At 39.2% G+C, this 15694-nt stretch overlaps 1 protein-coding gene across 1 annotated transcript in view; it reads left to right on the top strand.

The window, feature by feature from the left end:
* Positions 1-15598, top strand: part of UBE4A (ubiquitination factor E4A) — a 34706-nt gene extending 19108 nt beyond the window's left edge. The window contains exons 12-20 of the mRNA XM_059930300.1: positions 1269-1401; positions 2434-2621; positions 4147-4247; positions 4362-4475; positions 6015-6189; positions 9398-9578; positions 10024-10171; positions 11263-11420; positions 12573-15598. Coding sequence (XP_059786283.1) covers positions 1269-1401; positions 2434-2621; positions 4147-4247; positions 4362-4475; positions 6015-6189; positions 9398-9578; positions 10024-10171; positions 11263-11420; positions 12573-12702 — 1328 coding nt within the window. The 3' untranslated portion in view covers positions 12703-15598. The remainder of the gene's footprint in view (positions 1-1268; positions 1402-2433; positions 2622-4146; positions 4248-4361; positions 4476-6014; positions 6190-9397; positions 9579-10023; positions 10172-11262; positions 11421-12572) is intronic.
* Positions 15599-15694: the final 96 nt, after the last annotated feature.

The raw sequence follows: 15694 nt of genomic DNA, 5'->3' as shown, positions 1-15694 counted from the left end.
GTTTAACTGGGTCACGTTGGAAGTTTAATCCTCAAAATATCCTTCCTTAGTTATCATTCAGCTGTTTTTGGAGAAACAGCTCAAACTTGTAGGTAATGTCTGTTGGTTGAAGCCTGGGGGAACTGACAGCTTGTTCCTCAGCATTGTGTCGCCACTGCTGTGCAGATAAGAAAATAGTCTTCAAAGGATGAAGTGCGGTCAGGGTTTTCAGAGCTGTTAGTTTCTATCATTACTATTGTTTGTCGTTCAACTTACAAATTTATCTGTCTAACCCACCCCCCTGTGCTATTCTTTAGAAAAAAAAAGAATCATCTCCTCTCGGTTAACCCAGAAGTGAGATTGTGTATGTATGTATGTATGTTGGTGAAGGGTCGGCAGAAACTGTCCGTCAAAATCAGGTTACATGTTCTTGATCACTGTACCGGTCATCTATTGCTGAGTCACAAATCACCCCAAAACATAGCAACTTAACACAACAAACATTATCACACACAGTTTCCACGGGTCAGTGATCCAGGGGTAGCTCAGCTGCAAGGTTCTGACTCTGGCCTCTCGCGAGGTTGCAGCCAGGCTGCCCACCAGTGCCATGGGGATCTGAAGGCTCCACCAGAGCTGGAGGATCTGCTTACGAGCCTAGTTGTGTGGTTGTTGGCAAACCTCAGTTGCTTGCTGGCTTCTTTTCCAGGCCACACAGGACTCTCCTTAGTACTGCTAACGGTATGGCAGGTGGCTTCCCTCAGAGCAGGGAACCAAAATGGAAGCTGTAGGCTTTTATAACCTAATTACGGAAATGACATGCCATCACTTCTGTGTGCCCCATAGTGTGTCTTCTACCCTGGAATAGTGTAGGAGGAGGTATACAAGGGCATAAATACTAGAAGGCAAGGACCAGTGGAGGACCCCGGAGAGTGAAGACCATAGTCATCTAACGTATTCATTTCTATTCAAGATTCTTTTTCATCTAAAGGGTTATTTTAACGCACAGTTAACCTTGAGTGTGGAAGTATAATGTCTATCAGTATACTTTCTTAAACTGCACTGGTGTGTTAACATTTTATGTCTCTACTATTCTGTTTACTTGGATAAAAATAAAAATTGACTTACATTCAAAGGAGATTCTATATTAATTTATCGTCATTTCTAGTACCTACAAGACATTTGGGGTTTTTTTAACCTTCACTGAGTAGAGTAAAAGGGAGGAATTTAAATATTGCATAATACAAAGAGTCAGATGTTTGGCTAATTCCAGTGTACATTTTCTTTCTCAGAATTTTTTGCAGATAACTTGGGTGATTTCCTCATTTTTCTCCGCCGCTTTGCCGACGACATCTTGGAGACATCAGCAGATTCCCTGGAACACGTCCTTCGTTTTATCACCATTTTCACTGGAAGCATAGAAAGGTGAAGTGCTGAAAGCGTGGCTCTGTCACAGTTTAGAGCTGCAAAACATTCAGAAGACTTCTAAACCAAGAAATAAACAAGCCTGAATCATAAGGGTTTGCCTTCAGAAGTTGTGTTAACATTAATGAATCACCTGACTATCCTTATGGGTAGCCCAAAATCCCACACTTGAGAGGCATAATAAACAAAGGACTTTGCCCACAGAGAATTTGAACCTGCATATAAGGTACCTGATGGGAATTTCATTGCTAGTCCCTGGTTAAAATAGTTACCTTAATGCCAGAGACCTTGCCAGGTGCTAATGATCTTCTAGTGTATGATAGCAAAGTTTGCTCTTAAAATTCTGAGTTGGATGAGCAGTAAACTTGGGTAAATGCTCTCTGATCTCAAGTCTTACCATTCATAGCTTCTAGTTCTCCTTCCCAAAGGAAGACACTCATTGACCTGTGGAGTTGCTTCTCTGATTTTTTGGTGGTAGGCCAAAGGAAACAGTACGTACGTAAGTGAGAATTTGCTGCACAAAGAAGAGATCCACAATCCCCTGAGCCGTGTCAGTGAGACATAGGTAGAAGCCAGTCCTTCACTGAACTGAGCAGACCTAATGAAAAATCATAAGTCAACAAGTATTAGGTGCACATGGTATGCATTATAAGTAACGTGGAATAATAATATCCTGGCCCTTAGCCTCAGAAAGCTTGGAAAGGCAAGTTTATCCCAGATGAAGCTGTCAGAGAATAGTAAATAGTAAGTCATGCATTGTTATAGAGAAGTAAACAGAATGGCGGAGCATTAAATAGAAACTTAAGTACTCACCCTCGTAATTGGTAAGCTGTGATGATCTTAAAGAGCTGAATGGTACACTCTGCATATCCCCCAGAAATTGACCGACTTAAAACTGCGGAGTCGTGTTTTCTCCTGTAACTCTCTGTACAGATGATATATGATGTTTTGACTCCTCGTATGGAGAGAATAGTTATAAATTTGGGAGTCAAATTTTCTGCCTGCTCAGTTTGCTTTCTGCCCTATTCATAGGATGAAGAATCCCCACCTAAGGGCCAAACTCGCTGAGGTGCTGGAAGCAGTGATGCCCCACATGGATCAGACCCCAAATCCCTTGCTGTCCAGTGTGTTCCACCGGAAACGTGTGTTCTGCAACTTTCCCTACGCATCCCACCTTGCAGAAGCTCTAATCAAGGTCTTTGTGGACATTGAGTTTACAGGTAAAGCAGTCTAGAACCAAGAAACTGATACATCGCCGATCAGTTTTTAAATGTCAGGAAACTATCATAAGCCATCATTTATTGAATACCTACCATGTGCTACCCTTGATGCTAAGTGCTTTTTTCACATTGTTTACTTAATCTGTTGCCATCTGGAAAGTTTTACTCTATTATCCCCATTTACCTATGAAGACATGGGTGCTCAAAAAGATTAAATTATTTATGTCATACAACTATGGTAGAATCAGGTCTCTCTCACCTTAAAAAAGAAAAACGCATACTGTTAACAACTTTACTATAATTTTTGATAGAATCATACTCAAATAAATTAGTCTGTCCAGTTAAAACCCCGGGTCTTTATTTTTCTCTGCCTCAAAATTACAGAATGGTGGATAATGAGACAATGTGCTGATTGAGATATTCTTTTGTCTTATCCAGACGGTCTAACTCTCGTACAGTTTAATTGTTAGATTAAGAATAACAGCAGGCAGCATTCCCTTTCTCTCATGCCCTTTTGAGCTGTAACCCTGAGATGCTATGTCTGAGTAAACAGTACCCCCTCTCAACCAGTAAACAAGATATGCAAAGCAGTTACTTAAGACCCCTTTTAAAGGGGATGTCCTACCAGCCAGTGATAAATACAGTTAACATTAAAGAGACATTTAACACTTTACTGACTGTTTTTCCATATTTGAATTTTGACTTTGTTACTTGCTTACCTCCGAGACTTAGTTTCCTCATTTGTAAAAGGGGTTGAAGTGATGGTTGAGGCAGTGTATGTAAATCTTTATAATATATAAGAAGTTGCACAATAAATCATTGCAGTTATCTCATTATACAGCCACTACGACCCTTTGGTTGTAATAATAGAAGGTGTATTATAATTCCTGTTTTGTTTTCTGAGGAAGTGGGAGTTGAGAAAGAGTAAGAGACTTGCATTAAGTGGAGCCAGAAGGAAAACCTAAGTCTCCTGACTCCAAATCCCATGCCCCTCCTTTATTATATGACCCAACCTGTAGAGCTCTGGTGGTACTTCTGGCATGTCAAAAGCAGTATAAGCCTCAGATTTTTAGCTCCTGGCCTGATTTTTCAGAGTAATCAAGAACCAGTTGGCCCCACAGTTGGGATGTTATCCATGAAGAATGTGGGGATTACTTTTAGTAGCCCATTCTGCACATGGCTGGCACTGCCACAATGGCCAGCTCAGAGGCCTCATTCAAAGTCTGATAAGTAGTCTGCGTTTGGATATGGAAGCATTTGTTTCCCTTGGCTTTTATTTTGCAGCTCAGTCCTTGTCCTTTTCTGAGTACTGTATCGTTTATATGTCTCCCTCTTGTTCTATCGGTAAGGAGATAAGCAAACACTTGGTTATGACTCTAGGCCTTCATAAACTCCCACAGCAGGTCTTACCGGTAGCCTTGACAACATTCAGAATTTTTATAAAATGGCTACACATAAACATAAGCTCTTGCCTTTTCTCTAATAGCACCACCTTTGCTGATGTTTTGCTCTTACCTTACTGCAGGAGACCCCCATCAGTTTGAGCAGAAGTTTAATTACCGCCGCCCCATGTATCCCATCCTCAGGTACATGTGGGGGACAGATGCCTATCGAGAGAGCATTAAGGTGAGAATGTTTTTGGTGAAACCAAAGTTGAGTTATCTGAGTTTTGCTCCACATAAGCCCCAATGGGTTGTGATTCGGTACTAAAATGGTTTTTTCTTGGGCTGGGACTTACAGGATTTGGCTGACTATGCCTCTAAGAATTTAGAAGCCATGAATCCCCCACTTTTCCTCCGCTTTCTTAACCTGCTAATGAACGATGCCATCTTCCTTTTGGATGAAGCCATACAGGTAAACAAACAAACAAACAAACAAACAGATTTAACTGCCCTTATACTGTCATACATACTTTTTACCTCTTAGTCATAATAGAGCAATCCTTATGCTAGCAACCCCCTAGTACCAGTCTTGGACACCAAAAATTTGCAAGTAGTAATGTACCACCAACCTTGCCCTTGTAGAGTCTGATAGGTATTGTTCCATTAGAGACCAAGACCAAGGGCCTTATGAGCTAGGATGATATTTTGGCAGAGAGTGGAAAAGAAAGTGTGAAAGGCCAAACTAAGGTACACTGGCAGAACTAATAAGTCTAGCACTACAGAAAGAAATCACAGGATCTTCATTCAGTTAGTGACTTTCAACTTTCTTCCATCCCAAGACATTAGTAACAGTGACTGACCAAGGCAATGATCCTTAGCCCTCTTTCCTAAAAGCTTCTGACTTTTATACCACTATTTGAAAAAAAAATCTCTGGTTTGGGTTATTTTTTCACATAAAGACTCCAAGTCATCAGTACTCTTCATCTGTCCACTGCCTCCCAAATCTTTAGCTATATCTGAAACATGAGTTTTACAGAGTATACACGTGGGGGCCTCTCAGTTCCTTCAGCTTAACCATCCCTTGTGGAGCTGCTTATTGCTCCTATAAAAACTTCCCTTATCTGCGACAGGTGTAAGGGCAGTGACCCAAAGGGAGACAAAGCAGGTAAATCATGAGGGTAGCCTGTTGGATAGCCCACACATTCCTCGTATTGATTAGCAATCTCCCAGTAGCTTGTATTTAACTTGTGAGAAAATGTTCCTGCTTGTTCATAATCCCATACTTGAAGATTTTAGATCTGTTGCCTTAGAAAACAAGTCCTGTAATAAATAGACCTTTCTAAGCAAGAGCTATGTGACAGAATGACACAGATGGCGTTTTCATGGGACTGTAAGTTTAACATGCTTGCTACAACAGCAAGAGTGGTGAGAGGTAGAGGGTTTTAAATATTTATGGTTCTCCTTCCAGACATTTTTGCATATTTGATAGAGCTTTGTTTTTTGATAAGCAGTTTTGGGGGGTGGTTTTTTTTTTCCCATCTTTCATCTTTTTTTTCCCTGTAGCCTGATTGCTTTTACCAATATTTCGTATACTATTTATCCTCATTTCTATTTCATAGACTATAGTATTTCCAGGGGAATTACCCATAAGTCTACCCAGGCTGAAACAATTTTTCCCACAATTTCTTTTTTATCTTTTTTTGTCTTTTTTTTCGTCTTTTTTTTAAGTCTGTGCCTTGCGGCATGCAGGATTCTTAGTTCCCCGACCAGGGATCGAACCCATGTCCCCTGCATTGGGAGCATGGAGTCTTAGCCACTGGACCGCCAGGGAAGTCTCTCCGCAATTTCTTTTTAAACTTCAGCCCTGTGCTGAGAAATAAAGCCTCGTGTCTCTTAGATAGTCCGTGGTTTTCCCAGCTTAGTGGACTAGATTTTAAATAGGACCTCTTAAATATCATCTTCCCTTCAATACACTTTGTTCTCTGATACCTTCCACCTCTGGTTTCTGTAGTATTTGAGCAAGATAAAAATTCAACAAATTGAGAAGGACCGAGGTGAATGGGACAGTCTGACTCCAGAAGCCCGCCGAGAGAAGGAGGCTGGCCTACAGATGTTTGGACAGCTGGCACGTTTCCATAACATCATGTCCAATGAAACAATTGGTACCCTTGCCTTTCTGACATCAGGTAAGGATACAACACACTGCTTTCTCAAAACATGCAGTGGTTAAGATCTGCTTCATTTGAGGGATCAGCCCACTGAGGCTCTGGTGACAGTATCCTCCTCCACAGTCTGAGAGGAAGTGAATCACTAGAGAAGCTTCAAAAAGAATGATGTTGTCCATTGTTGACATGGGAATGAGGAAATAGTCGTCCTCACACAGCTGCCAGAAAGCATAAGTTAGTATCATTTTTCTTGAGGACAACTTAGCCATATCAGTGTATCTGGGGGTGTTTGTGTTACCTGAAAAAAAATATTCTTGAACTCTGGTTAAATGTGGTGGATCAAACAGAGATATTTATCTCTACTCCCTCTAGAGCTGCACTGTCCAGTTCAGTAGCCACCCGCCACATGTGGCTCTCAAGCATTTAAACTTTGGCTAGTCGGAATTGAGATGTGATATAAGTAGAAAATACACACTGCAAGACTTTGTATTTACAAACAAAGTAAAACCTTTCATTAATAATTTTTATATTGATTATATATGAAATGACAACCAAGGATCACCAGACATTTGAGGAAATCCTCTAATGTGAAACACAGATAACACATGAAAACTCTTTAAAACAGGGGTCCCCAACCCCCAGGCCACGGACCAGTATCGGTCCACAGCCTGTTAGGAACAGGGCCGCACAGCAGGAGGTGAACGGCGGGTGAGCGAGCGAAGCTTCATCTGCCGCTCCCCATCGCGCCCCATCACTCGCATTGCCGCCTGAACCATCACCCCACCCCCACCCCCACTCCGTGGAAAAATTGTCTTACATGAAACCGGTCCCTAGTGCCAAAAAGGTTGGGGACTGCTGCTTTAAAATATCTTTATAATCTCAGAGGTATGAGAGAAGATACAGCATACGTAAAACAGAAACAAAGAGGCAATACAAGGGATTATGCAAAGAACAAGAAGGAGCTCTTGGATATTGAAAATATAACTTCAGAAATTTTGAAAAGTCAGTAGAAGGGTTAGAAGATAAATTCAAGGAACTCTTCCATGAAAGTAGAACAGAAAAAGAGATGGAAATTAGAAGAGAAAACAAGAAAATTAAGGATCAATCTAGGACGTGTCAAAAGAGAAAAATGGAGGACGTTATCAAAGAAATAATACCCCCCAAATTCCCCAAAACTAAGAGAGTCTAAATTAAAAGGAGCCACCAAGTACCCAGCGCAGGGAATTTTTAAACCCCTGCACTAAGGTGTATATCATTGTGGCATTTCAGAAAATCAGGGTAAAGAGAGCATCCTAAAAGGTTCCAGAGAAAAATCAGGTCATGTACAATGGTTTAAGCATCAAAACATCTTTGAATTTCACAGCACTGACGTTTGAAGCTGGAACACAGTCCTGATGGAAAATATCTTTTCAGCCTAGAATCTTATAGCCAACCAAACAATTTTACCCTGTTTGAGGGTAAAATGTAAGGACATCTTCAGATATGAAGGTATCAGATTTACTTCCGGTGTACCCTTTTTTGAGAAGCTACAAAAGGATAAATATACTCCATCAAAATGAAGGAAGAAAGTGGAATCCTGTAAGAGAGATGCAAAGGAAGTTCCCAGGCTGATGATAGAGGTAGCTTGTATGACCACACCATAGGCCTATAAAACAAGGAGTCCAGATTGGAGTGATGAATGGAAGCTTCCAGAAAGAACATCTCCAAAAACTATTTTTGAGAGTTTTACATTTCTGGTGGAGAGTTTCGAAAGATTTAATGATAGGTACTCTGAAAATAAGCGGGGGAAAAAAAGTATTAAAAAGTATTGGGACTTTCCTGGCGGCACAGTGGTTAAGAATCTGCCTGCCAGTGAAGGGGACACGGGTTCACGCCCTGGTCAGGGAAGATCCCACATGCTGTGGAGCAGCTAAGCCCGTGCGCCACAACTACTAAGCCTGCACTCTAGAGCCCGCAAGCCACAACTACTGAGCTTGCGTGCCACAACTACTGAAGCCCGCACACCTAGAGCCCATGCTCCGCAGCAAGAGAAACCACTGCAATAAGAAGCCCATGCATCACAACGAAGAGTAGCCCCTGCTTGCTGCAACTAGAGAAAGCCCGTGTGCAGCAACAAAGACCCATGCAGCCAGAAATAGTAATAAATAAAACAATTTTTTTAATTAAAAATTTTTTTTAAAAAGTATATATATAATCATTAGAATACTTTGTGGCTCTGCTGTATATGATATTTACATAATCTTAATGACAAAATCTAAATTATTTCACAAAAGATTTGTTTATATATTAGGGCAATTTGTATTTGGGGAAGAGGGACAGCAATGAGAGCTAAACTCATCAGTAGTAGAGTCAACAGATAATGACTAAAATTGAAAAATTAAGAGCCAGCAGTACTAAGCAAGCCTTATACTACTTGGTTTGTTGCACTTGGTATTTATTTATTTATTTATTCATTCATTCATTCGTTCATTCATTCATGCTGTGACCTAGCAGTTCCTTACAAATTTGTTGTAGGAAGTAATGTCTACAAGATATGTACACAGTGAAGTTCATCAATTAGTGAAACGCTTATAATAGGAAAAAATTGAAAACAGTCATAATGTCCAGCAATAAAGATAGAGTAAATAAATAACTCATGGTGCAGTCGCACATTGGAAAACTATGTGGCCATTAAAAAGGGTATGAATCGTCACTATCCTATAGAACTTTATGTGATGGAAATGTTCTATAAATCTGGACTGTCCAATACTATAGATACTAGCCACATGTGGCCATTGAACACTTGAAATGTGGCTAGTGTATCTGAAAAACTGAATTTTTAATTTAATTTTAATTAATTTAAATAGTCACATGTGGCCAGCGGCTACCATGTTGGACAGCACAAGAACCAATATTTACTGAAATGGTAAGGTATGTACGATATCGTTAATGAAAAAAGTAAGTTACAGAATATGTACAATATGATAATCATTTTGTTTTATAAATGTATATGTATGTAAATATGGACAGAAAAACTAGAAGGATATATTAGCAAAATGTTAACAGTGTTCACATCTGAGTAGTAGTTTTTATATTTTGTTTGTTTGCTTTTCCTTGTCTAATATTACTGCGATGAAAATGTATTTTAAAAAATAGCAGTCCCCAGAGGTCTCCAAGTAAAACTCTAAGACATTGTAAGTTGAAGATTGCTAATGGCTTGAGTTTTCACAGACTTTGGTTTTTTTTCCAGAGATCAAATCCCTCTTTGTGCATCCTTTCCTGGCCGAGCGCATCATCTCCATGCTGAACTACTTCCTGCAGCACCTGGTTGGCCCCAAGATGGGGGCCTTAAAAGTCAAGGACTTCAGTGAATTTGACTTCAAACCCCAGCAGCTCGTTTCAGATATCTGCACCATCTACTTAAATCTTGGGTACCTGAGATTTAAATTGGGCAGGCCAGAGGCCTTGCTCATGTTTTAACTGGGGGTTTTGACAATGGAATGACTAGCTGGTAGTTATGTGGAAATAGAAAGGAAATGGTTTGTTTCTAGTTGGCTGATGAAGGAATCTTCTATAGTTTTAAATAATGAGATTTTGTATGACCTGTGGGACGTTATTTGGAATTTCCAACATTCTGCCTTGATCTGTGCAAAGATAAACTTTACTGATTGTTCCATTGTTTGGTAAAGCAGTATATTTTTAAGGCCATGGGATACTTGATAAGACTTCCTTCCTAAAAATTAGAAGAAATCATTCTATATCAAAAGAACATTCATGGTATATAAGTGATGGGGAACTTTGTTCCTCAACCCATCCGTATTGCCCTCTTTGACCTATCCTCTGATGCTCAGTTTCTTTCTGGTGCTGACCTTCTAGGGATGAGGAGAATTTCTGTGCCACTGTGCCCAAGGATGGACGTTCCTATTCCCCAACTCTCTTTGCACAGACAGTCCGAGTCCTGAAGAAAATAAATAAGCCTGGGAATATGATTGTGGCTTTCAGCAACTTAGCAGAGAGAATCAAGGTAAGGAGGAGGATAATTTGCTTATTAACATGTTCAATAAAAATCATGTCAACTCAGCCGTTCTGCTTTTTTATCCAATTTGAGGGGGGAAAAGAGTATTGCGTTGAGAAAATACATATAGCTGATTCTTCCTGATTAGTCAATAGCTAAACTACCATATTCTTTAATAGTACTACTCTTTTCAATATGAGGGTGAGAACAGAAAAATAAGAAGCTTCTACTAAAAACAATTTACAGATTTTTAATAGGCTGTTTTTATGAAAACTTCTATGTACAGTGTTACTAATAGATTTGAAAATCTACAATATTAATGCAGAACTTTTCAGAATACAATTCAAGATTAGTATCTTTTAGTCATTGATTTTTATTGATTTTTCTCTGTTCTCTCTATTTGTAGTTGGTAGTTGGCTTATATAGGAATGGCCATACATTTTAAAGATTAAAATACTGTATTGTACTCAGCTAATCCCTTTCGTTGGAGCAGCTTCATTTGCATTTATGAAGAAGGAAAAATTATGGCACGGAGTCTAATGGAGAACCTTCCTAATTGATAACAGTCTTCCCTTCATTGAGTTACTTATTTATTGAATTGGGCTTCATCTTTGCCTAGAGCTTAGGCAGATGGATCGCTGAGGAACTAAAGTTCAATCAGATGTTGAAGCCACTTTTAAATTCCCATACCTGTTTGTACCTAAAACCGGAAACTGCTTTTCATACACAGACTGCATGAGTAACTCTGTAATTATACAAATAATAACCCCCTCCAACCCCCACCCCTTACAGCCGGGCTGTTGTCAGAAGGATGGATGTTGTGCGTGGTGTGGTTTTTTTTTCCCTGTTAACATTTAAATCCATTTCTGGTCATGGCTGCTAGCAGCTGAGCCAAACTGAAGATTCAGAGTTGGGGCTGAATGTTAAATTTGCTCCTATAGTATCCATATTGGCTTGTTTCGAACATAAAGCTGAGAATTGTTACTGTCGCCGTAAAGGGTTACTAACAATAACCCTTGAAGATTAAGGTATAGTCACTGAGCATTTTGAGTTCAGCTGCTTCTGTGATTTCCCCGTAACTACCCGGTATTTGTGCTCAGTCTCTAGCAGACCTCCAACAACAGGAAGAGGAGACCTATGCAGATGCCTGTGATGAGTTTCTGGATCCCATCATGAGCACACTGATGTCTGACCCTGTGGTGCTGCCGTCTTCCAGAGTCACTGTGGATAGATCCACCATTGCCAGACATTTGCTCAGGTAAGCCAGCCCCCAAAAGCAGCCTCAAGAGTACAGGTGTACATTTGTCTGCTATCATCTTTTTCTCCCAGTACAGTACTGTGCACCCAGTAGGTACTCCACATTGTTGATTTATTAACGTATTGTGTTGAGGAGGCATTTTGGTAGAAGTATATCACTTGATTGTTAAGGATTTCAACATCCAAAACAAGACACCTGTTGAGAAATGCTGGAGCTAACCTTACCTCTTCCTTCCTCAAGGAAATAATTTCTATCAATTATAAAATATGTCAACCTGGAGTATAAGTTGACATGAAATTGTTTTAATTTTACTTTAGTTGTAAAAATATAAAAGACAGATTTAAAAAAAAAAATTCAGGTTTTACACTCATCGTATGGGTTTACCCACATTCTGCTGCAGCTGTTGGACTCAGCCATGGTGACTACAAGTTTTCCCCAGCCTGCCTACTCTAAGTGTAGCATTAGAAAGAAATGGGTACTGAGAGACTCTGCCTATTTAAAATGAAGTTATATAAGTTGACCCAGATCTAGGGAAATAATGTTTTTTAAATATTGGAAAAAAGGATGTTCTACTTGATGGTATTTGGTATTAAGCACTCGCTATATGCATGATGCTGTGCTGGGTAGTATGTCTTTTCCAAAGTGTCAGTGAGAATTTATATTTTTATCGTGGCTTCAGAATACAGAGAGAAGGTATATCATCTTACCTATGAGGAAGCCATAATCTGCATTTACTTGAAGAGCAATCAGCTAGCTAAATCCAGTGTCAACCTACAAAGCTTTATCCCTTAACACCTTATACTGTTTCAAGAGTCTGTCACTAAAACTACAAACAGCTCTTTATGCTGACATGATTGTTATAGGGTCTCTGTCTTGGGGAAATGGAATCAAATACCATCTGAAGAGCAATGCTGAGATAAAGTTTGTTAAGCAGAGAGACAAAGTAGCTAAAAAATCTGCAAAAAAACCAAAAAACCTCCCAAATCACTCTCTCTCATCCCATTCTTTCTAACCTCAAGTCAGCACTTGATTCAGAATCATAATACACTCTAGCTTCAGGCTCAAGGTGAGATGCCTAGGTAGTCTCTTTTTGGCTGAAGATGTTAGAACTTAACGGAAATAACCCCATTTCTCTTTTTCTCTTTGTCTCAGTGACCAAACAGATCCCTTTAACCGTAGTCCCCTCACCATGGACCAGATCCGGCCAAACACAGAACTAAAAGAAAAAATCCAACGGTGGCTCGCAGAGAGGAAACAACAACAAAAGGAGCAACTTGAATAAATACTGTGACCTAAAGAAACCAAAAACCAACCCCAGAGTGTAGATAAACAATTGTTTGTGGTTTCTCTCTTTCTGGTTCTGTTCCTTTCCTTTTTCTTGCTTTCTTTCTTTTTTTTTCTTCACCCTTTACTAAATTAGAGAACTGTGCTTTCTCATATTATGATAATTAAAATTCCTAAGAACTTTACAGTGCTGGCTTGCAGGAAATTATACTTATAGCATCACCACGTTTGGAAATCATCACTAATTTTTACCCTTTGTTATATCTCTTCCTGTTCTTTCTTCTTCCTTTTCTTACCTTAAATTACATTAACTTCAACTACTAAAACCTCCTGCCACCTTACTATTTCTCTTCCAAGAACTGCTCAAACATCTTTGGTGAGCACTGCTTTTAAGTGTATGATGTCACATATTTCAGTGACAGCTGATATCAGAATGTCCTGTGTTATCAAGGTATTTACTAGACTTTGTGACCCAGACTTCAGCCCTTTTCCTTGTTACAGCTCTGCAATGTTACAGAATAACATTTTGTATAAAAGCAGATACCTTGATGTTTGAGTAGATTTTTGAATAAGTTGAAAGATGACATGAAAAAAGGAATCTTATGCAACTTCAGTTGGTAGCTCTTAGTTTTGTGTTATCTTGTAACTCAGAGATACCTTGGAGGCCAAACACTCCCCCATGGAGTTGTCATTACCACAGAAAATTTAGCCCTATAATATTTTTAGGAGGATTGGTAGAACAAATTTGCAGTTTTGACACTTTATTCAGAAAATTCCGAGGTGAAAAAAGAAGGCTGTTGGGCCCTTTTCATCTACTGGAAATCAAGGACTAGGCTTGAGTAGAAAAGTTAGGCAACAAACATTGTAACTATGAAAAATGTCATTTTAAGACACTAATAGCAGCAGTATATCTCAGTATATATATATACACACCTACATACACACACCATGTACATTTTTATATTGGTCTAGTGTAAACAGAGTACCACTTTATATTGTCTCTTCCATGGTAAGATGTATGCAGTGTGTGGCCATGTTTACTAACACTTATTCTAGACAAAGTTCTGAGACTGTAAAATGTATATAGTTAACGTTTGTTTGGGCTTATGACCTGACTTCTAAGAGCTGCTTCTAACTCAGCCTTAGGTCATCAATTAACAGAGCAGGAATTTGAGCACAACCTTGTCCACAAACCATTTTAAATACCCACTTAGCCCTATGCAGTTAGTAGATGGATGGGCCCCACTTTTACAAGTTGAGCTTGAGTTCCCTACTCAGTTGTGCAGCTTAACACGCTGAGTGAGGCACATTCCCCTAGGGACTGTCTATATCACTGTCCCTCTAAGCCCGAAAATATAACTAACAAGAAAAGTGGTATGATCTAGAAACAGGGGTCATTGCTTCATTTAGAGGATATTATTGTTAACCACGGCCTCTTTCAAATAAGATGGTAGTTTTACGGTAATCCAACACAAGTTGTTATAAGCAGTCCTTGATGTGTTTTTGATGGTATCAGCTGGAAACCCTCAAGTCAGAGGGCATCCCACACTAGATATAAAGTAGATGTTGCCTATTGCTGTGCTTATAAATGAAAAAGGCAGTCTAGGACTCTCGCAAATGCCAGAATGTAAGATAGTAATTCAGTATGCTCCCTGGGCCTTTAAGGCATGGGTTGACAGGATTTGTTTATTTTCTTAAAATGAGCTTCATTTCATATTTATTATCCTCCTTTACTTCTCTGAGAATGAACTTTATAAAATAAGCTTCAATTTACTTGCATTTATCTTCCAAACCCAATGTAGTAGGATATTTTCATTTTTAAAAGAAGTGGGGAAAAGACCAGAGTTTTATAGGAGAAAATTGGAGGAAAAAACGGGCACAAAACTTCAGAAGGCAGCTGTTCCCAGCAGCTTTCTAGTTAACAACCTCTATGCTGCCTCTTGTATCTGTGTCTGTATTCTACTTCTGTATTAAGTCTTCAGATTGTAAGCCTTTTCTGGCAAGGTTTTTTGTTTTGTTTTAAAAAAAAAAATCTCTTTTCCTGAAACTTTTTATGAATGGCTATGGCACCATTAATGCTGCTGAATATCTATAAACTCATCACAAAGGCAAGTGCATAGCTTAAGGCCACTATTGGTAAGGAAACCAAGTGTCCTCTGTGCCTTTTTCCTTTCCTTGAAGTAATTTAAGACATCCCAAAAATGAGACTAAAAAATTATGATCGTGGGACAACATGGTGCATATGTGCACTCGGAAGCTTAAAGAGGGCTTGTGTTTTCTGGAACTCGGAAGCAAGCTCTAAATCTATTAGAGCAGACTTTCTGACATACCTAGTTTTATGTGTTGGCTTTGCTAGCGTATGATAGGAAAGTGAAGACTCTTTAATCAGCTCTAGTATTGCTTACTAAGAGGGTAATACTAAACTTGGAAAATTAGGTTTTATCAAGCAGTCTGGGTTTGTTTGTTTTTAATATAGTTTTTAATGGATATGTGAAAACAAAGAAATGTCAAAGGTTTTTTAATGGTGCAGGTGAAGGTGCCAGTTGCTATTTGGTATCACACTCTACAAAAGCTTCATTACTTTATTTGATGCTGGTTACTAAGCAGCCATTGCACAGAGCATAAGTCTACTGGGTGCCTTTACAAGCCAGAGGCTGATGCTGCACTGTTGATGTCATGTGAGGAAATAATGCACATGCTCTAACTGCTTGGAAAAGAAAAAGAACCTAGAAACAAAGAAAATGAAGAACAAAACAACAAAAAGTTTGATTGAAATAAAACTTGATCAACGTAACTGTATTTTGGAACATTCCAGGAAGGTTACTTCTTGTCATACTTGCCTGGGGGTGTTTGTTCAAAGCTTGTATTTAATAAATGAACATCTGACTTAACAACCTTTGTTATCACTGCCTTTATTACAGTATCAAAAGCTAGTGGCAGTTCCAGAAATCCCTCTGAAAACTTAGAAGGCTCTGAACTTGACTTTTTTT

The sequence above is a fragment of the Balaenoptera ricei genome, chromosome 8 (genome assembly GCF_028023285.1).
Source record: "Balaenoptera ricei isolate mBalRic1 chromosome 8, mBalRic1.hap2, whole genome shotgun sequence".
In the NCBI taxonomy this organism is placed as follows: domain Eukaryota; kingdom Metazoa; phylum Chordata; class Mammalia; order Artiodactyla; family Balaenopteridae; genus Balaenoptera; species Balaenoptera ricei.
This window is presented reverse-complemented; position numbering and strand designations above follow the sequence as displayed.